Source organism: Engraulis encrasicolus, chromosome 21 (assembly GCF_034702125.1).
Source record: "Engraulis encrasicolus isolate BLACKSEA-1 chromosome 21, IST_EnEncr_1.0, whole genome shotgun sequence".
NCBI classification, from domain to species: Eukaryota; Metazoa; Chordata; class Actinopteri; order Clupeiformes; family Engraulidae; genus Engraulis; species Engraulis encrasicolus.
In genome coordinates this window covers 21,472,451-21,493,540 of record NC_085877.1, presented here as the reverse complement: position 1 = coordinate 21,493,540, position 21,090 = coordinate 21,472,451, and the positions used below count along the sequence as shown (strand labels likewise).

Here is a 21,090-nt window from a genome sequence, read left to right as displayed (position 1 = left end):
GTGCGGATTGTGTCCTTTTTTTACATTTTTATGTACAAAAATAATAATCGTGAATTCAGCTTAAATTCGCCATCCATGTGTCTGGTGTGGTGTTAATTAAGGAACGCTGTTCAACTGGAGGGACCCAGCTGATAATGTGACGCAAGGGCAACCAGAAGGCTTCGCTTCATCCCCCAAGGGGGAGAGGAGAGAGCGAGGATGTCCTCCCTTCCTCTGATGTTGACACACAGACACAGACACACGCACACGCACATGCACACACACACACGCACACGCGCACACACACACACACACACACACACACACACACACAGAAATATAGCACACATGCGCACACAGCGAGACATGGCCACTGGCAGCTTTGGTTGGGCCTGGGACCAAGTAATCTGAAAGCCCCCCCCCCCTCAATACATACAATGCAATGGGAACCCCCCTCTTTCCCTGGGCCCACGGCAACTGACCCCTTTGTCCCCGCCCCTGTTGGCGTCCCTGCGGAGACACATGCACAAGCATACCCATGCATGACACGTTTCTCCATTTCTCTGCCCCACGTGCATTGCATTCTCACACGGGCGCAGGCACATTTGCTCAATCTCTGTTTTACACGCGCACATACATAGCCAGCCTACACACACACACACACACACACACACACACACACACACACACACACACACACACACACACACACACAGAGCATCCAACGCTCTGTTGTCCACACATGCTCACATAGTCTCTCTATCTCTCTCTCACACACACACACGCACACAGAGCATCCAATGGTCTGTTGTACACGCATCGCATGCTTTCTCACTCACTCACTCACCACACACACACACACACACACACACACACACACACACACACACACACACACACACACACACACACACACACACACACACACACACACACACACACACACACACACACACACACACACACACACACACACGCAGCATCCTTCGCCCAGGGGAGCGTCTGCTGCAGTTGAACTAGTCTGCAGCTCCTCTGCTGCCTGCACTAAAAATAGCACTCAAGGTCATCTGTGCCTTTTCTGCCATTACCACCACAGCACCGCTTCAGCACACACACACACACACACACACACACACACACACACACACACTAGCAGAACCACACACACACACTAGCAAAACCGCATGGTCGCAGACACTCAAACACACACACACACACACACACACACACACACACACACACACACACACACACACACACACACACACACACACACACACACACACACACACACACACAAACACACACACACACACATGTAAAACCGCACACACTCAGAAACACACACACACACAATTATATATTCCAACTTGTGTGAACATACAGTATTTACTGTACGTACTCACATGATGAGCACTCAAGCACTGTTATGGACAAACTCCAGCACAGCCTCAGCTCACATAGGAGCACATCCACACACACACACAAGCACACATCCGGGCATGCACCCGGGCAGGCACGCCCACACACACACACACACAGTAGGGACAAACTGCATACTGTAGTTCTACAGATACAGGGAATCCTCATGACCATACCATAATACTGTAGGCCTACATACACTACAGTGGAGCGATGCAGCTTTGCAGATAATCTTCACCTGCACACACACACACACACACACACACAAACGTAAAGGTCTGCAGTTCTGCATAAATTCTTCACCCTACACACACAGAGAGAGAGAGAGAGAGAGAGAGAGAGAGAGAGAGAGAGAGAGAGAGGAGAGAGAGAGAGAGGAGAGAGAGAGAGAGGGAGAGAGAGAGAGAGAGAGAGAGAGAGAGAGAGAGAGAGAGAGAGAGAGAGAGAGAGAGAGAGAATACCCTAGCATCAGAGCAAATACCTCTTGGAGAGTGGATTTGACAGACTTTGACAGATTTGACAGAAATTGCTTAAGCAGCCTGAAGAGAGGAAGTGTATGTTCAATTAAAACTTCCTGAAAATGTGCTTATCAAGGGTCCAGAACACAAATCATCTTCACATATACATTAACAGGAATTCGAGGCTTGCCGATTCCAGACTTATGTACGAATCTTGAAAAGGTCCTTTAGTGTCTCAAAATTACGAAATTACACGTTCAAAATTACACAGCTATTTCCAAGATTCCATAGCCAATTTGACCTTTGACCTTAATTTGAAAGGCTGCAGAGGGTGTACTGAGGTAGCCTGGCACTCGCCTGACCATAGGACCAGGGGAACCGAATCACAGCTGGGAGCCACTTCTTTTAGAAAAAATTACCTAGGGGTGGAGTCAAAAATTTGATCTTCTTATAACACTGAATAAATAATTAAAAACCATTCAAGAGTCAGTTTTTTTGGACGGCTCTTCGAAAGGGGCGAGCCACTGTAATCCAGATCCTGTCAAAGACCCATAAATCCAGACCATAGTTCTGACCAGGGGGTCTTTTCTCGACAGTGCCTTTGCTAACGACTTTAGCCATTTTGTTCGTTCTTAAGACCAACGCTGTAACCAAGGTCTTGAGTTGGTCTTAAGTTGTTCTTAAGTTGTTCTTAAGTTATTCTTAAGTTGGTCTTGCGTCTAAAGACCAACTGAAGACCAACTTAAGACCAACTTAAGACCAACTCAAGAGCAACTTACGACCAACTCAAGACCGACTTAAGACGGTTAGCAAAGGCAAGAATCGAGAAACGGACTCCAGCTTTGCGGGCCCCACTATGGGTAAGCAGCACATGGAGCCCTCGGCAGAACTGGGCTAGTAGTGATCTACATGTGGGGATGCCATGGCCCAGAGAGCTCGTGACCCGTGGGTTCAAGTCCAACCTGAGGTGAGTTACTTCAGTCACATTCAACAAAAGTGTCCACACATACAGGGTGCATCCCAATATGTGACCTTGCCTCCTCCACTTGTGCTTGTCTCCTCGTCCCGCCTCCTGGCCCCTCCTCCGTGGAGAAAACGATAAAGTTTCCCAGCTGTCAGCCTAGCCACAACAACTTTTGAGGGACTGTTTTTCATTCACCATAACAATTGCACACGAGAAAAAGACTCTACAATTGAGCTTTTGCAAGATATTGAAATATAATGCTGTTGTCAGTGATGTCATCATGACGAGAAGCGAGTGGAGGAGGCAAGTGGAGGAGGCAAGGTCCCATATTAAGATGCACTCACAGTAAGCGCGCACACAATTGTCATCACGTGCGAAAAGTCACAAATCAGAAACATCCACAGATGTGCATAACACACACACACACACACACCCTTCAGTACCTCTGCGACCCCCCTAAGAGTCCCAACCACCAGTTTGGGAATCACTGACCACACGCACACGCACGCACACACACAGAGAAAGAGGCCATGCATTTTTACTTCATTTTTATTTGTTTTATTATATATATATTTATAGTATGTACAGAAAAAAAAAACATGATTAAACTGAGCGATGACAGCACCGGAGGGGGTGTGGGGGGGGGGGCCTTGAGAAAAGCAAGGGAGGATTAGGGAGGGTAACAAGGAGGAGGAGAGGAGAATAGGATCCAGTCCGGTGCTGAGCCATTTTTTGTGTTTTTTGTTGTTGTTTTTTTTGTTTTAAGAATGCACATATGCCTTTTAAATTTCTGCTTAAGAGGAGAAAAGAAAAGTGTAACAAATGAAAGACAGGGGTGCATTTCTTGAAACCAAAGTTGCTTACTACATTAACTACTTTGTTGTTTTCAATGCATTTTCCCATTGGCAACTACCAAAGTTGCTAACAGGCTAACAACTTCTCTGTTGAGAAATGCACCCCAGAAGCGAAAAGAGAAACGAAGTGTGCAAACAACAAAGTGAAAAGCCCCTTTTGAGAAGTAAAAAAAGAAAGAAAAGGAACTTCCTTAAAAAAAAACAAAAAAAACATTTAAATCATAGCCATAGTCTCCAATATCATAATTAACCTTCACATTCAAAAGAACCCCACCCTTAACAGCCAGTTCCTCTGATCATTGGCCTGAACCTCCCAACCCCATCCCCAATTTCAATCCTTCACCTAAAGCCTAAACCTCAACTCTTCTACCCTGCTTCTCAGCTATGGACCAGTCAACAATATTACCACAGTATTTTTTATTTTCCAACGTAAAGATTTATTTTAAAAAAAAAACTGATCTGCAACCAACAAAAAAAAAAAAAAAATTACATAAATGTCCACAAGGCATCCGAACTGCAAACTCATCTACAGTTATAGACTTCAAGTCCCATGATGCAATGTGAGGGAGGGGGCCATCTTTGAAAGGCTGCCGTTTGTGGCTTATGACAGTAAGTGAAAAGTATGAGATGAAATACTGGAAAGAGTTCTCAGGGGTTCTATGTTTTTCTTCCAAAGCTCCAGTAAGACCAAGATTAGTATTAGTCGACATTGCTTTTTGGTTGTTGTTTTTTTTCCCCCTCAGTCGGTCTTGCTTTTTTGAAGATCAGGAATGTCGTACACAACCTTTTCACCCTGATTACACACTCTCACTGTACTGTGCCCTCCACACTATAAAGAGACTACAAGAGACAGTCAACCCAGTTAAGGACAACAGATAGATCCAACTCCCACATACGTAGGCCTAGCTGACAAAATAAGCAAAATGAAAAATAATTTTAAAAAGTCTAAGTGATGGATAAGTTGTGAATTCATGGTAGTGTTAGAGGTCGTGACCCTAGACTCTAAACAGAGGTTAGCAGGTTAATACAGGAACCACAACGGGCTAGTAATACACAAATCGTTGTCATGGCGATGATGATGATGATGATGATGCTGACGACCATCATCACCTCCCAGGGGCCAGTTGTTTAACAGTGATGCTTCAGCTCCACTCTCTTTGTCATGATGGCTACCGTACATTGATTCTGTGCACTTAGGCGCAGGGCACCACAAAACACAACACCACACAGTATCAGTCTTGAGCTACTTCTCCTACTTCTCTCCTGACACGATGGCAATGGACTGCCAGAGGATGGGGCACAATTGTATAGGGTGCTGATTATAAAATATTAGTATTTACCTCATAGAAAACCACATATCAGGCGTTTCCCCCCCCCTTTTGAAACACACTTTTCAAAGGTCAGCTGTGGCACATTCTAGAAGCTCTTGACAACAACCCAGGCAAGGAAAAAGGGGGATAAAGTGAAAAACAGACATCAAATCTCATGTTGCTGCAGAGCAACAAGATAGAGTGTAGTGGAAAGTGCGCACATCCAGCAAAAAAGCATCAGCAGGTGCCAGATCAAAAAACTTCCCGCTCCTACATGCTGCAGAGCAACAAGCCATTTTATTTCCATGTCTATCTCTCGCTCACATCCATCCATCCATCATTTGATAGATACCGTCTATCTCAAAGTCTATTTCTCTGACGACGCAGAAGGCCTAGGGGCATTTATGTTGCTGGATTCAGGGTGGTGAAACCCTATGGGTGCAAGTTAAATAATTGCCTCCCATACTTCCCTGACCCCCGGCCAAGTGATGCGAGCTTCAACGTCATCAATAAGCCAAGTTTTTATTCAATATCTTGCAAAAGACACAATTCAAAAGGTCGTTCTCTCATTTGCAACGGTGATGTTGAATGGGAGAAGGCCTTATAAAAGTCCCTCTGTGCTGACTGACAGCGGAGTCACTATCAGTTTTCTCAACTGAGGCGTGGACGGGAGTAAGTAGTTTAACTTGCAGGCCAGATCTAGACTGGTATTTGTCTTGGATTAAGAGAAGTGTGTGTGCGCCTGTGGCACAGGTGTGTGACCGAAGTGTCTGTGTGTGTGTGTGTGTGTGTGTGTGTGTGTGTGGCAAGGGAGACATGTAGTTAGGCCTTCCCCCCCCTTGTATTGAATTGAGGGTGAATGTGAGTGTCTGTCTGTGAGTGAGTGTGTCTTTCAAGAGTAAGGGACAGCACTACCTCACTGAAGGAGCTGTGACTGTGTGGGCAACGTAAAAAAAAGCGAGAGAGAAAGTTCTGGGAAGTCATATCCGGTCTCGCCTCTCATCTCAAGACCAGTCAGTCCCAGGCCCTGACAAACAGTACAATACATCACACTAAACAAACACCCACCAACACACACACACACACACCCTGGGAGTATCCTAAGAACATGGTAAAGTGAGAAACCTGGCTAAGTTAACCTACAGGAAGAGGTAAATCATCTAATAGATAGACCAAAGGTGTCATTTAGTTTAAAAAATGAGCAGCCCAGGCTCTTCTATTAGGTGATTTACCACTACCTCAAGGCTAACTTAACCTGGCTTACTACTTAGCCAGGTTCTTGGAACACTCCCCAGTCTAAGTATTTCAGTCTTTCTAGTACTAATGCATGTGTGTGACCCAGGAGGGCTAAAGGAGTGTTGCAGAGAGACAACAGTTCCTCATAACACATCACACAGCCTGTCTACAGTAACAAACAAAGCAGACGTGTCTGAAGCTCGCCACAACCTCAAGTGTAACTAATGTGCCAACCATTGGTTTAAAAGGATAAAATGGAGTGTGTACGAGTGTGTGTGTTTGTGTTGTTGAGGCGTGAGTGAGGGGATAGATGAAACCAAACACTTTAAATACTTTTCTTACATTCAAACACAGACAATGACGAAACAGCCAAGCTGTCCCGCAAGTTGTGACAGCTAAGCCAGCAAAATGAGACCTTAAGACATCTCTACCCTTCTCGGCCAGACCCGTGCTAAGGCCAAGAGCAGAGTTTAAAATCTCTCGACGCCAAGAGAACGGCCAAAGGTCAAAGGCCATTCTCAGGCTCCAGTCGTAATATTCGGGGCCATGCCCCCTTCGTGTGGGGAAGTTCTCCACATTCTCTGCAGAGCGTGATGCTTGCGCAGCAGAATTCCTAGGTATCTATAGATATAGGATATAGGGTGAATTCCGGTAAATTGGTCCACTTTTTTCCATTCACTTATATGCAAAAAAGTGGCCCAATTTATCTTAATTCACCCCTACATTTAGATCAAATGCAACACTGCAATTTGCACTGTCTGTTCAGGCACAGCAGTATCCTTTAATAGAAAGAGAGAGTGGATTGCAGTGGAGTAGGGGCGAGCGGGCGGTGGAGGGGGGAGGGGGATGTCAGGTGTTACGGATGGTGGTTTTGTTTGGGGGGGCTGTGGGCCAACACACAAGTGGAACTCTAAAAACCGGACAGCAGCTTAATTTACCCAACATAGAACAGTGAAAGAGACAGCGAGAAATTGAGAGTGAGGAAGGAGGGAAAAAAGATGGGATCAAGAGAAAGGGAGAGAACATGATTGAAAAAGAGAGAGAAAAGGGAAGTGTAAGACTGAAAGAGGAAGAGAGAAACAGAGGGGGAGTGAGACGGATACCCCTGTGCTGCCAGGCACCCAACCCAGAACATCTTTCACCATCTGCTGTGGAAAAACAGGCCACGCTGGCGTCAGTGGCACACATACTAATAATAATTAAAAAAACTGGAACATCAAAACAGACCAATGGGGCCCCCACTTCCTCATTGCTCTAAGCCCCTCCCCCCACAACCACCTGCCAGCTATACCCCTCCCCTCCACATAACCTTTTCATGATTAGAAGAAAAAAACAAAACCAATAAAAACAAACTAGTCCAGAAACATAATAAACCAAAACATGTTCATAAAAATCACCATTATAATAATAATAATAATATCAACATTGTCCAACTATTAGGATGCACTTGCAAAAATCTAGAAATATTGCCAATTCTTGTTTTGTTTTAGAAGACCCTCTTCCGACTCCATACCCAAGCAGTGGCTACCCCACCCCACCCCACCCTCAACCATACCAACCCCCATACACTGTGTGTGTGTGTGTGTGTGTGTGTGTGTGTGTGTGTGTGTGTGTGTGTGTGTGTGTGTGCGTGCGTGCGTGCGTGCGTGCGTGCGTGAGCATCTGTCTGTGTATTGGATGCATGTTACTTCAAAGACACATAATTCCACAAGTATGATAGACAAGACGTTCAGAGCTTATTGTAAAGGGGACATGTTGAGGAAACTGTTGAGAATGCCTGTTGAACTGTTGAAGGCCACCCACATCACCCCACCCACCAAAATATAACAATCATCGATCTTGCCCACCGACCCAGACATATTATATAACACAAGACCTCCAGAGAGCAATGTTTCAGAATCTGCGTCATCCGGGCGTCTAATGACTGGGAGGTACGAGAGGCAATTGAAGTAATAGGCATTGATAACTTAGTGTCCAATGAGTCAGACTCTCAATGCGGTTCATTGGAGAGGGGGTTGGGGTGGGGTGGCTAATGTTGTCAGTGGACAAACCCTGAACCTTGTGTAAACCCAGCCAATGATAACAGAGAGGGAAAAACACAATAAAAAAAACCACAGAAGCCAGTTTTTGAAAATACGTTCAAATCCACTCGACTGCGCAAACTAAACTTGAGTTTGATAAGTGTGTGTGTCTGTGTGTGTGTGTGTGTGTGTGTGTGTATACGCGTCTGTTTGCCCAGTAGGTTATTTGTATGTTTTAGTCAGGAGATAAGAGAGAGTGAAAGACATACAAACGCTGAAACCTGGACCCAGTCCTCTTTCTTTCTTTCTTTCTCCCCCTCTCTCTACGTAGATCAATAGCCTTCTTTTCTAACGGCTCCTGACCTCTCTCCTTCACACCTCCTCATGTGAAAGTCATCGCTAAACAGCTTTCACCCTTCACCTCAGTCAGTCTCTTCAGTTCCTCTCTCTCCTTTCCTCTTCCTCATCTCCGTCCATCCTCTCTTTATTCTCTGTCCAATTGACCCTGACCCTTATATTACACACTGCTCCCATCTCATTCTTCCTCCTTTTACATCTCTCTCTCTCTCATTTTCTATCTGCGTTTCTCTCCTCTACTTGAGCGCTTCAGGCCTATTTGCAAGCTCCAGAGAGACGCTTCTGCCTCACCCTACCGATGTTACGCTATGTTTCGGGTGGGTGAGATGAGAGGGTTGGGCTAGGGTGGGGCTGGGGTGGGTAAGGTGTGGTGTGGTGTGGAACAGCAGAATGCTGGACTCTGGCCAACCGTGTCAGGGTGTGAGAGCGAGGGATGGAAGAGGAGGAGGAGGAGGAGGAGGAGGAGAGGTGCTGGGCTTCTTTGTTTGAGATTTTGAGATTGTGAGACTGTGTGTGTGTGTGTGTGCGCGCGTGTGTGTGTGTGTGTGTGTGTGTACGTGGTGCAGACGTGGTAGGACTGGTGTGTATAGGTGTGTACATCGGTATATGGTGTAGGTGTATGTTGAGTAGATGGGGGTTGGGGGGGATAGAGGAGTAGGGGGGAGTAAGGAAGTCCGGGAGAAGGTCCATCCGTCCCAAACATGTGTGCGTGCGCGTGTGTCGTGTTACGTGGTGTGTAAGTGCTCTTGCATGTGTCAAGCAAACGTACACACACAAACACACAGACACACCCCCATCCACAGCAGCCTCCACCTTTGTGTGTGTGAGTGTGTGTATGCGAGCATACACATCAAGCAAGCACACACACACACACACACACCTACATCTACACACACACATTCATCCATAGACAGATGTACAACAACGAACGGCGCGTGGGTGGCGGGCGGGCGGCCGTCGTGTTTAACAGCAGCCCCCGCCGCCCTGCCGCACCGGCGTGCTCTCGATCTTGAGGTTGGGCTTGTCGCCGCCGGCCGTGGCCCCAGGGCCCATGCGCTTCTTGATCTCCGCCGCCATGGTCATGAAGGCCTGCTCCACGTTGGTGGCGTTCTTTGCACTCGTCTCCAGGAAGGGAATCGCCAGCGAGTCCGCAAACTCCTGCAGACGGGGGGGGGGGGGGGGGGGGGGGGGGGGGCGGGGGGAGAGAAGATAGAAAGAGAGGGAGAGGGAGAGGAGAGGAGGGGGAGGGAAGAGTGGAGAGAGAAGAAACGGTTAAAGAGGGGAAGAGGAGGAGGAATAGAAGAGGGAGAGAGTGAAAGAATATGGAGAGGGGGGGAATGTTTAGACCGAAAATGGTCTTCATAACACCTCCTTTATCTTGTAACAAAGCCTTATGTTCCAAATGTATCCTGTTTCAGAGATATTGGTTTGTCAAATTTGCCGTAACTGCAACATCCACTCTAATTACCAAGGCATTGGCCTTTCAATGTTGGCGTAGTTACTGCACTTTGCCTTTGTAGGGCAGATTAGTTCGCTTTATCCCCACAAGGTGATTCACAACCTCCGACTAACTTGGAAATGTAGGAGAATGGCTCCTTACCTTGGCAGTGGTGTAGTCCACTACTTTCTTGGTGGTCAGGTCACACTTGTTCCCCACCAGAAGCTTGTTGACATTCTCGCTGGCGTAGCGATCGATTTCCTGAAGCCACTGCTTCACATTGTTGTAGGACTCCTGAGGAACCAATGGAGCAGACATACATGGTGATTAAAGGAAACATTCCCACTCATTTCAACATGCAGGCGTTGTGCTCATGCTACCCTTCACTAGCCAGTACTTGATGATGCAGCATTTGCTGTTCAGCCCTTTCTGAAATCCTGGGGTAGGGTGCTCTAGTGGTTCAGGAGATGGGCTTTAGATCAGAAGGTTGCAGGTTCGAATCCCACCCTTCAACTCCCTATCTCACTGACTCTATGGCGGAGGTGCCCTTGATTAAGGCACTTAACCCCACACTGCTCCAAGGGACTGTAACCAATGCGCTGTACTTACAATACCTGTTAAGTCGCTTTGGACAAAAGTATCCGCTAAGTGTAATGTAATGTAACACCCATTCTGATGGGGACATGTTTGGTTGGTTTGTTTGTTTGTGTTTTTAACGCTTTAACATTTAACACAAGTTAGTGCTGTTTTGTAAGGTGGGAATAAAAAAGCCAACAGACCTACGCCATGTTCAATCCCTCCAAAGACCAAAACCAGTTTCGGATGGATGGCCAGAAGTAGCGGCATTTAGATTTGCCGCAGAAGACCAATATGCATTGTAGTTCTCATTCCACTTTTACCTTATTTCGTACTATGTTTTTTTTTTCTTGAGCGTGAATGATGTGTGTGTTCAAAAAGCTGATGCATCCCCCCCCCCCCTTCACACATTCATTTCAACGACCCAATGCATCTTCTGTCTGATCTGAGGAGACCCTGAATTATTCACTGAAATGCCTCTCCCCCTCCCCGCGCTCCCTTTGTCGTCATTAACCACCTCATCATTCTCCTCGTCATTGCCAGAGACAAGCACAGAACCAGCTGAGTCATAGAGGTCTGGTACCTGTTGCTAGGCAACGATGAGGATTCCGCTTCTAGACCCTTCCAGACACCCCCCCCCCCTGCTACGACCCTCTCTCCTCCTCCTCCTCCTCCTCTGTCCAGCATCCCAACCCCCATCTCATCCCATATGCCATGCTCTCTGTTATGCTGGGCTACACTGGATACGTTAAGTCGAGGACTTACCTTGTTACTGTAACAATAAGCTTCCACTATAATCAATGGAAGTAGCCACACCAAAACACAGCAGAACATCTAACATTCTATAATCTATACAAAAATGGGCCATTGTTTTTACATGTGTTTTTGGTTAAACTTGACTTAGCACACAGTCACACAAGCAGAGAACAATGCATTAGAGGCAAGCAAAAAGAAAGCAACTAACGGCTCAGTGGCTGGAATCAATTAACAGTCACATAACGCACCCAGTGTTGCCCCAGCCTTAGGCCAGGCTCAAACTACTCGACTATCGGACCGATTCTCAGCTGAAAACCCCCCTTACGGCAATTGATGGAACATTACCCCGCAGGACAATCGCGAGTGAGTGCCGGGCAACTTTTCCTGATCGAATAGAATTTTCATAGGTTTAAAGACTTGTCTATCACAATCGTAGATACAGTATCAAACAGCGTTTGATATTATGACTCGAAATAGAACATCGGGCATTTTTGACAGTTGTGATTCTCTTCTCTTTATGTGTGCGGCGCAACCCAGCATCAAAATCGGACACAAAACCGGGAGTCGTGAAGTATGAGTCTGGCTTTAGCCTCCGCAGTCTGACAGGGCAGTTAGTTAGTTACCAACCTGATCTGTGACATCATAGACCACGATGATGCCGTGGGCCCCGCGGTAGTAACTGGAGGTGATGGTGCGGAATCGCTCCTGTCCTGCAGTGTCCCACTGGAGAGGAGAGGAGGGGAGGGGAGGAAAATGGAGAGGAAGGGGGAAAGAAAAGGTGGAGAAGGGGAGGACAAAAGAAGGGAGAGAAAGCATTAATGAGAGAAGCACCTTCGCCATCCCAATGTGCTGAGGATAAGGACGTCTTTGACTTTAACAATAAGTGCATCGCAGATTCAACACTCTACTACTGGCACGAGGCCCAATACTTATACGATCTTGCATCCTCATTGTCAAATAATAAATAATAAAGAGTGCTGCTCATTATTGCAGCATTGCTTCGGAGCTGCACTGCACTTAATAGCCAAGGTTCCATCTTGTACTGTTGTCATATTGAATAAATCACCCCTGTGTGTGTGTGTGCGTGCGTGTGTGTGTGTGTGTGTGTGTGTGTGTGTGTGTGTGTGCACGCGCACAGCTCTGCTCTCCGTGCCGTGGCGCACTGCTCTCTGGATCTCACTATACCCTTCTTTTAATAAAAAAAAAGAATAATGTCATTCCAACAGAGAGCACCTCAGAACACTGGGACAGTCCTAGAACATTCTAGAATGTCAATGTGACCGAGGGCTCATCCCTTCTCCATTAACATGACATGAGAGGTCCGATGAGTCACTCGTCATTCGGACGCTCAGGCCTTTTCAGTTCAGTTTCCCCGGCAACCAGAGAGCATCGTCTGAGGTGAATCGGACTTGACACGCCTGTCTGTACAGATGACAAAAAAAACCCTCAAATCCAGGACGTCAAGTTGTCTGCATTTAAAATACCACTGAACAACCACACCAGTCAAATAAGAGTGTTTGTCTTTTAGCTTCTTTCATTCTATGTAAACTACAGTATGTAGTGCTTTTAGGCACTAGATATAAGTTACTCCTTTGCATTGCGTATGTGACACTGTTGTACAATGCAAACGTTTAACTCACATAAGTAGGTAAAAAACTGTTGATACAGATACTAGGTGGGTATACAGTGTTTCCCACACACCAAGTAGGATGGTGCTATACTACAGGCACAAAAGTCGGACCTGTGCGTGTGTGCGTGTATGCGTGTATCCCCATTGATATGCATGTGCGGCTGTTGATTAATTCAAGGTGCTCGATTTTCATTCTGTGGTGCTGCAGCTGCACCATGGAATGGTCTATGCATGGAAAACAATAACATATTTGACATGCTATGCACAGACTGTGCATGCCTCAGAAAACTACATCATATCAAAAGCTGGTGGTAACCCATAATTCATCTTGTGATCAGAACCACCACTCTACAGTACCAATTTGCCAACCCATATGGCTCCGTTTCCTGAAGGCATGGCGCGGGACACAAACACGATAGAATAACCTACTTAGCAGTAACTCATAAGAGACTATGACTGAGTTGCAGTCACAGAGAGCTCCTTCGCAGAGATGTCCTGGGTTTCCTTAATGCTCCAGATACTTGTGCCAGTGCTTCTCATAGTAGGGTCTGGCCTGGGACCCCTGGGGGTCCAGAGCGCAATGCACTGCAATACCAGAAATAGCTACAGCAGTAGGTCTACATTTGAGCAAAAAAAACAAACAAACAAAAAAACACTGTTCCTACATTGAACTTTAACATTTAAATGACTATTTAAAACAATGGGCCAGCTATTTTTGTGGTGTTCTTATGAAGGGGTCACTGGGAAATGTTCTGCTCCATTAGGGGTCCGCAGCCCAAAAAAAGTTTGAGAACCCCTGCCATATACAGACCGGAAGCGCACAAGAATAGCAACAAAGAAGCATAGGACAGGAAAGCGGAATAGGAAGGTGATGGCGACGGGGCAGATTGCTGTGTTTGGGTAATAGGTGCCCCAGCTCATCTCCAATTGGCCAGGGTACTGACTGACTGAAAATAACTTGCCTGGTTAACACCAGACGACAAGTGAGATAGACTGGCGGCTACCTATGCAATTTCTCGTAGGAAAAGTGTGGTTTATGATTGCCCGTGGCTGTTTATTGGGCGTTACGAATGTGTCAATACATAGCCCACGGCCAAACGTGTCAGTTGTATCTATTCAAACAAACTGCAGTCCACCACAGCGTCTTTCCACCCCTGCCCGATCTCTGATTGGAATTAGTATCCATGCTGTCTTTCAGATTGCAACAATTGTGCAAAGTAGCATGGCATTTCCCAGGCTAAAAGATAACTAGGATTGGATGAGGTATTGAGCGTTAAGACTGACCAATGGGCCTCAGCCATAGCTCAAACAGCTAAGGAAATGACTGGTATCCAAGGACCCGGGTTCAATTCCAGCCCAAGGTCGGTTCTATTCCGGCCCGAGGTCGGTTCTATTCTGGCTCGAGGTCGTCCAGCCGGGTCCTTCCCCGCCTCTGCCCCTACTTTCCTATCACCATCTTCACTGGCCTATGAAGGAATAGAAGCCCGAAAATATTTTTTTTCCCCCAAGTGACCGATGGCACAGAGTTAAGGAGCAGGGCAAAAGTAAAGCAGTGCTGCTGTTTAGGGAAACTTTGGTAAAGGGTCATTGACGTTTTCAGAAGCAGACGTTAGGGTGACGCAACCACCACTAATCGCACCATTGTGTTGGCTTGGCACATTAAATACATTACATTACATTTGGCAAACGTCTCAATCCAAAGCGACTTATAATGGAGGACATAATCATAGTATACAACCTTTACAATTGAGCAACACTATTCATTTATGTGGACTGAATGTTTCTTGTAAACAAAAATAATTTAATTCATGCAATAGTGGCATTAGCAGTGGTTGCCACCTGACTGCCATTAAAAACATAAAAAACTAAATTGCTCAGCAGCTGGTAAAGTAGTAGCAGTTCTGTCTTGGTAACTACACTGAAACTGGTAGCAGATCTGTAACACATTTATAACATAGGATTAAAAAATAAATAATGCAATCCACGGTGGTTGACGTAAGTTAATTGCCGGTCCTCAAATCTAAGAATTTTTGTTTCTTAGAGTTGCAGTCATCTTGCACAACATGTCTTTTAAAACAATATTCAACCTCATTTTGCAATGAGCCAAGACATTTCCTTGATGTGAAGCACTATGAGATCACACCCCCTACGCCAGTAAGTAAAAGTTATATTGACATTTACAGGCAGACGTGTATCGTATGTATTGCAATGCATGTCGTTCCCGGCGTCTTGGCTTCAAATTATACAGCTATATCAAACCTTTGGCCACATCCCCCAGACTTCCAGCAGACTGCAGTAAAGTCAGCATCTGTTATTGTTATGTGAGGGGCTACGGATGACCATATGAGACATACACTACAACCCTGGAGAGCCTTAATAGATCGGTTTTATATAGCGCTTTTCTTGGTACTCAAATCCGCCTTGCATTGATACAGTCAGGACCCTGGCGTTAGCCTTCCTGACTGACTCGTCCAGCCTGATCTCCAAAAATTCTGTGCTCCTGGACACGGATGTTAAGGACACAAAATCCGTGTCCTGGAGCACGGATTTTGCCAAAATTCTGTGCACCTGGACACGGAATTGTTTTCCGTGCTCGTGGATACGGAATTGTTTTCCGTGATGGGCACACAGAAGTGCTTTCTAAAGGCTATTACCACAGCACTGTGTTAACTCTATAATTAGAAAATACATGCCAAATGCTAATCCTAAAGAAAATAATGCTATAGTTATTTAAGTTGCGCCCTGACCAAAAGATTCCCTAACCTTAACCTGTTATTAAAGACATATTTTTGAGAAATACCTATTCCAGTTGGTTGCTAGGCTATCAAATTCATATAATGAAGGAAAGAAAACTATCTGTGCCCAGACCAAAACAATCCCTAACCCTAACCTGTCAGTAAGAAATGTTTTTTTGAGAAAAAATACTTGAAATTAGAAAAATCCTGAGAAAATTCAAGACTGTGGAAACATAGAGCTGTGGGAGTATAGAGAGAGCACTTCTGTGTGTCCATCACGGAAAATAATTCCGTGTCCAGGAGCACGGAATTTTGGCAAAATCCGTGCTCCTGGACACGGATTTTGTGTCCTTAAAATCCTTGTTCAGGAGCACGGAATTTTTGGAGATCATGTTGGACTCGTCTGTGGGCACCCGAAGCCCAAGTACCAACCTGGCCTTCTCTTGCATGTAGCCCAACTGTAGTGACTTCAGTGGTAGTTGCAGCATGTTTCTTCAGAGAGAGAGGGCTTGGCCCAGTTCCCTTGTGGTTAACTTTTTCAGATCTAGTATAACTGTAGCAACATGGCATTAAAGCAACACACTTAACCGAGGGAGAGTCTTTCCACCCATAATCGCCACATTACTTGCCTATTACGCAAGATTAGTCAAACCCGCCCAGTGGCCAAAAACATTTGTGCCTGGTGAGTTGGTCTGGCCCTGGTTCTTGTGAGATGGCCACAACAGGCACCAGCCAGGGCCCACCAATCATAGTGCAGGTTTCTCCCAGTTCATTGACTTATCAGCCAATTGAAATCATCTTGCTGCCCAGCGCGAGCTATACATTTACAAGGAATGAGCGGGGCAACTCTCTACACCTCTACACAAACAAGACAACCTGACCTGACTACACCAGTGGTCCTTTTCCTAGTGTACATCACCTGTGTTTCATCCATAACGTGTGTGTGTGTGTGTGTGTGTGTGTGTGTGTGTGTGTGTGTGTGTGTGTGTGTGTGTGTGTGTGTGTGTGTGTGTGTGTGTGTGTGTGTGTGTGTGTGTGTGTGTGTGTGTAAGCAACAATGTCCTTTTAACGAAGCTGTAGTGACATAATTTGGAGAGGGAAACACTTCAAGATTGTGTTCAAGATTAGGCTAAATTCTTAAATTTAACACATTCCATGTGCTTCCTCCCAAACTAGCTAATACCATTAACTGCGCCCCAAATACAAAATGTGTTGAGTCTAAGAATTCTACCAGATCATCCTATGCATAACCCGTTTGTAGATGTGCCAGCTAGAACACTGAAATATGTTATTGTATAGTTCAAGCCCTCCAGCCATACACTGTTTAATGCATGTATTCTATTTATTTATTTATTTGAAATATTGTCACACTTTAATAAATGTTTGTGTTACATAACTATTGCTACATTACTACATTACTATTGCAACTACTGTATAACATAGTTTCACCACGAGTGCTGCTGAACTGCTTTAGGAGAGTATAGTTTGACTTACTTCCTATCCAACACTACATATAAGGTTTATCAGGGGAATGGCTGACATGGCCTGACATATTCTAGAACAGTCTACTCACAATCTGTAGCTTGATGGTCTTGCCGTCCAGCTCTATGGTGCGGATTTTGAAGTCAACGCCGATGGTACTGATGTAGCTCTCTGTGTAAGTGTCATCCTGCAAGAGAAGCAGCAAAATTGAGGAGGGAAAAAAAATACTGTTACTGTTGTCTCCATTGGCAAATTCATCCCCTTATCTACTATAAATTACTTAGTTGAAAATAAGTCTTTTTAAGACGTTTTAAAGATAAGAGGAGACCCTGTATTACAGCGTAATCGAGACCAAGCTGTTACAGGTGGAAGTTGACTAAGCAAATGATGTTCTTTGCCTGCAATTACTAATAGCACTCCACACAGGAGTCGATGTGCAAATCATACCCAAATGAAGGACCCCATAGTAAACTCAGTGAAGCACAAGAGAGCGAAGGTTGTTTTCTTGTTTATACGGAAGGTAAACACAGGTGTGATACTTACAGCAAATCGAAGTAAAAGGCAAGATTTCCCCACACCAGAGTCGCCGATAAGGAGGAGTTTGAATAGGTAGTCACTGCAAATAAGAGGACATTAGACAGTTCAATAAAACAATGTTAATTTAATAAATATACTATGAATTAGCACTATGAAAGAGCACCACATCACCCCATGCCCCAAAAACAGGCATCTGCTTCCTAACCTTTGAGGTGAGGTATGGCGAGCAGGTTAAGATGCTAAACACACAGTTTTACAAAATAACCCCCCATGGTTTAGTGGTCAATGGCAACCTCTCTGCTCAAGAGGCTCTTTTGGGTCAGACCAACGTTTCTCACCACATTGACAGTGGCAAATCCCAGTTCGCTTGAACTATGGAGCAGCAACATGCACACAAGCCAATAACTTACAGTTCACACACTAGACATCAGGGGCCTACACTACAAAGCTGGTTCAGGAGTAAACTAGGTTAAGTTAAGAGGTAAATTAACTAATAAGAGCCTGGAGCCCTCATTTTCATAAAATGAGAACTCCAGCCTCTTCTATTAGGTGATTTACCTCTTAACTTAACCTGGTTCACTTCAGAACCAGCTTTGTAGTATAGGCCCCAGGTGAAAAGCAAACAACAGCTTTTCCAAACAGCCTGACCAAGCAAGGGGTCATTTCAAATATTTCAACAGATTCATAACATACAAGTCATCTAGGAAAATTCCCCTGTCAATGCAAAGGTAGTCTAAACATCATTCTGATCTAAATAATGAAATCAATAGATGCCTAGTCTCACACAGATAATACTTCACCAGATTTTAGTATGAATACCATCTTTGTGTCAACATGTTGGATAATTCAGTGTGAAATCAGACACATTCAGAGGCAACCGGCAAGGATTTTATTGAAACTTAAGTTGGTATGAGTTTTCACAAAGAGGCTGAAGCGAAGTAGTAGTAGAGTACGGTAGTAAGAGTACCCCATCTGACATGAGTAGCACACCTGACACACCACCAAATTTAGCCCATTTTGGGCAGATTGTCAGGTGATTTTACCTACCCGTGTCAGGGTGGGGTACTCTATGCTGTTTGTGTTATTTGTATAGTCAGACAACTTAAAATTAAAAGCTTTGTGGCAGTGTTAAAACCATTTCTCAGTGAGTGGAATCTCCTGTGATGAAAGAGGATGATTGCATGAGGTACTGCCGATCTAAATAAGATTTTCTTAGTCTGTTTCTCCCTTAATGTTTGTGTCAGATTCGTGCAAAGGCCATTCGGGGATTCTATCTTAAAATGCATACCGCGAAGTCTCAGTAAAATCCGAGCCTGAAAGTCCCGAGAGTTTCACCTGGAATAACCCTGTTGTGGTCGCAGGTTTAAAGGTATGACGAATGTTCTCGACCCCTCTAGAAAGCCCACCATCACAACAACACAGCACCTTTGGCTAAGTGTGTCGCAATCAGTCTATTCCTGACGGCAGTCATCCTCCTTGCCCAGCAGAGCTGAACAACATGGCAATATTGCGTCACATGTTAAGTTGGTGACTGAAAGGCCTTCGCTAATTGGAAGTGTTTATAGAGGATCTCTCTGGTTACACAGCGCTACCAAGACCATTGTATTGACTAGTATAACTGTGATAATCTGAGAGAAATAATCGGATGGCTTCCCTTGAGCTGACTTGACTTGCTAACTGCACTGACAAAGGGTAACACTTCAAACACTGCCAAAATAACGCGTTATCAAAACTCCAGTTCTACCCACACCCAGACCTCCTCAATACTACAAAAACACCAACACACTACTTCCAAACACCTGTCAACAAGAACGAGAACAGCTGCATCACGAGTTACCTGTACAATGCCTCAACATCAACAACACAGACAAGTTAGCCACAAGTTTATTCACTCAGTGTCACTGCAAGAGTGGTCGTGTGTGTGTTTGGTGTTATTCAACTTCCTTCTTAACTATTACACAACAGATTTCTTGTGTTGGATTCGTGTACAACATGTCATATTCAAGTCCACGTCAAGCCGTCAAATCAGCTGGCTATATTGCTAATGCTACATTTGCGCTAGTCAGCTGTTACAGTAACTTTCTTGTAACCAGCTAATGTAACAACTGCTTCAGCCGGTCGCGTCACGTTTCTTATGTCGCTGGTTCTTTTACTTTACTCTACAGCTAATCGTGTAAGGTGTGTGTTAAAGAAAATCCTAAGAAAAGCAGACAGGTCGTCGGTGACATTGCACTTGAAACAAACGATATCCCGTTTCCCCAATCCCCATCTGTTAGCAAAGTTAACAAACGTCAGCAAATCCATTTTCACAAAGACAAGACTCGGCGCTTATATATTATCTACCGAATCGTGGCGTTGGCTGTTACCTTTATTACAATGCGTCTACCAAGCTGTCAAGGGAACCACATCATTGTAGTCTAAACCCTATCCATGAATGTTATCGATAGCAGGCTAACATTTGCTGACTAAATTAGCTAGCATTCTCTGCTAGATATTCAGTCAGCTGCTAGTTGCTGTTAGCTCAAATGTTAGCTGTGTTTCACAATGCCATCGCCCAGCATAAGTAGACAGCTGCAATCGCGGATATAACTAGGAAAAACATGAATGTGACCCTTTCCCAGGACATACATAGTGGCAATGTTTTGCAAAACATTGGCTTTACTCACTATTCAGGATTCATGGTGTGACTGTGGGCCGGGTGTTTTCTGTCGATTTGACACTGTTCCTTCCTCCTCTTGCGCTCCGCTTTGAGGCAAATTAGATGGCTTGTATGTCTGAAATTCCGGAGGCACTTGTCTTGATTCTCTTAGCTTTTCTTCAGCTATCTCAGTGATCTGAAATCTAAACGCGTCGTTCTGTCGATTTTACTTGACGGACATTCCTAAATACTGCAAAATAAGTGCGTTATTTTCTCCCAGCTATTCTTTCTTTCTGCTGTCCTCTCGCTCGAAGTACAAGATGGCTGCGCAGGTGCGGCAGTGACATCAGATGACGTGGCACACGGAGACAAATTCCATCAAAAGCACAGAAGCCGGAATGTCTGAAGTGCCCCAAGGTCCGCAAGCAGAAGGCACTTCAGTCTTGCAGCGACTAGAATAAATAACTGAAGCACACTAATAGTATTTATTTAGTTGTCATGAAAAGAACAATATTCGGGCATTGTTCCCATCACTTATCAAATTGCTATTTCCAAGCTTCAATTCATACACAAATAATGTCTAGATCAATAGCTTTTTCATGGGAAGATAGGCCTAGGCCTAGATATTGGGCTACTACTGTATGCCTACAGTAAAAAATAACTCACTGATAAACACACACCACTGCTGAATATTATA

At 45.0% G+C, this 21,090-nt stretch overlaps 1 protein-coding gene across 1 annotated transcript; it reads right to left on the bottom strand.

Moving 5' to 3' along the window:
- Window positions 1–4,163: 4,163 nt before the first annotated feature.
- Window positions 4,164–20,798, bottom strand: rab1ba (zRAB1B, member RAS oncogene family a). The gene is made up of 6 exons (XM_063186372.1): window positions 20,422–20,798; window positions 17,762–17,834; window positions 17,310–17,405; window positions 11,999–12,094; window positions 10,202–10,333; window positions 4,164–9,759 (listed from the first exon to the last, which is right to left on the bottom strand). Exons 1-6 carry the CDS (start codon window positions 20,433–20,435, stop codon window positions 9,565–9,567), a joined length of 606 nt encoding a protein of 201 aa, XP_063042442.1. The 5' UTR covers window positions 20,436–20,798; the 3' UTR covers window positions 4,164–9,564.
- Between the last annotated feature and the right edge of the window lie 292 nt (window positions 20,799–21,090).

What these genes read in the sequence shown, in the direction of transcription:
- rab1ba (XM_063186372.1), bottom strand. An exon ending in AGACCATCAAGCTACAGATT is followed by an intron (nt 12,095 to 17,309) that starts GTGAGTAGACTG and finishes TCTCCTCTCCAG; the next exon opens with TGGGACACTGCAGGACAGGA. An exon ending in TGGACTACACCACTGCCAAG is followed by an intron (nt 9,760 to 10,201) that starts GTAAGGAGCCAT and finishes CCCCGTCTGCAG; the next exon opens with GAGTTTGCGGACTCGCTGGC.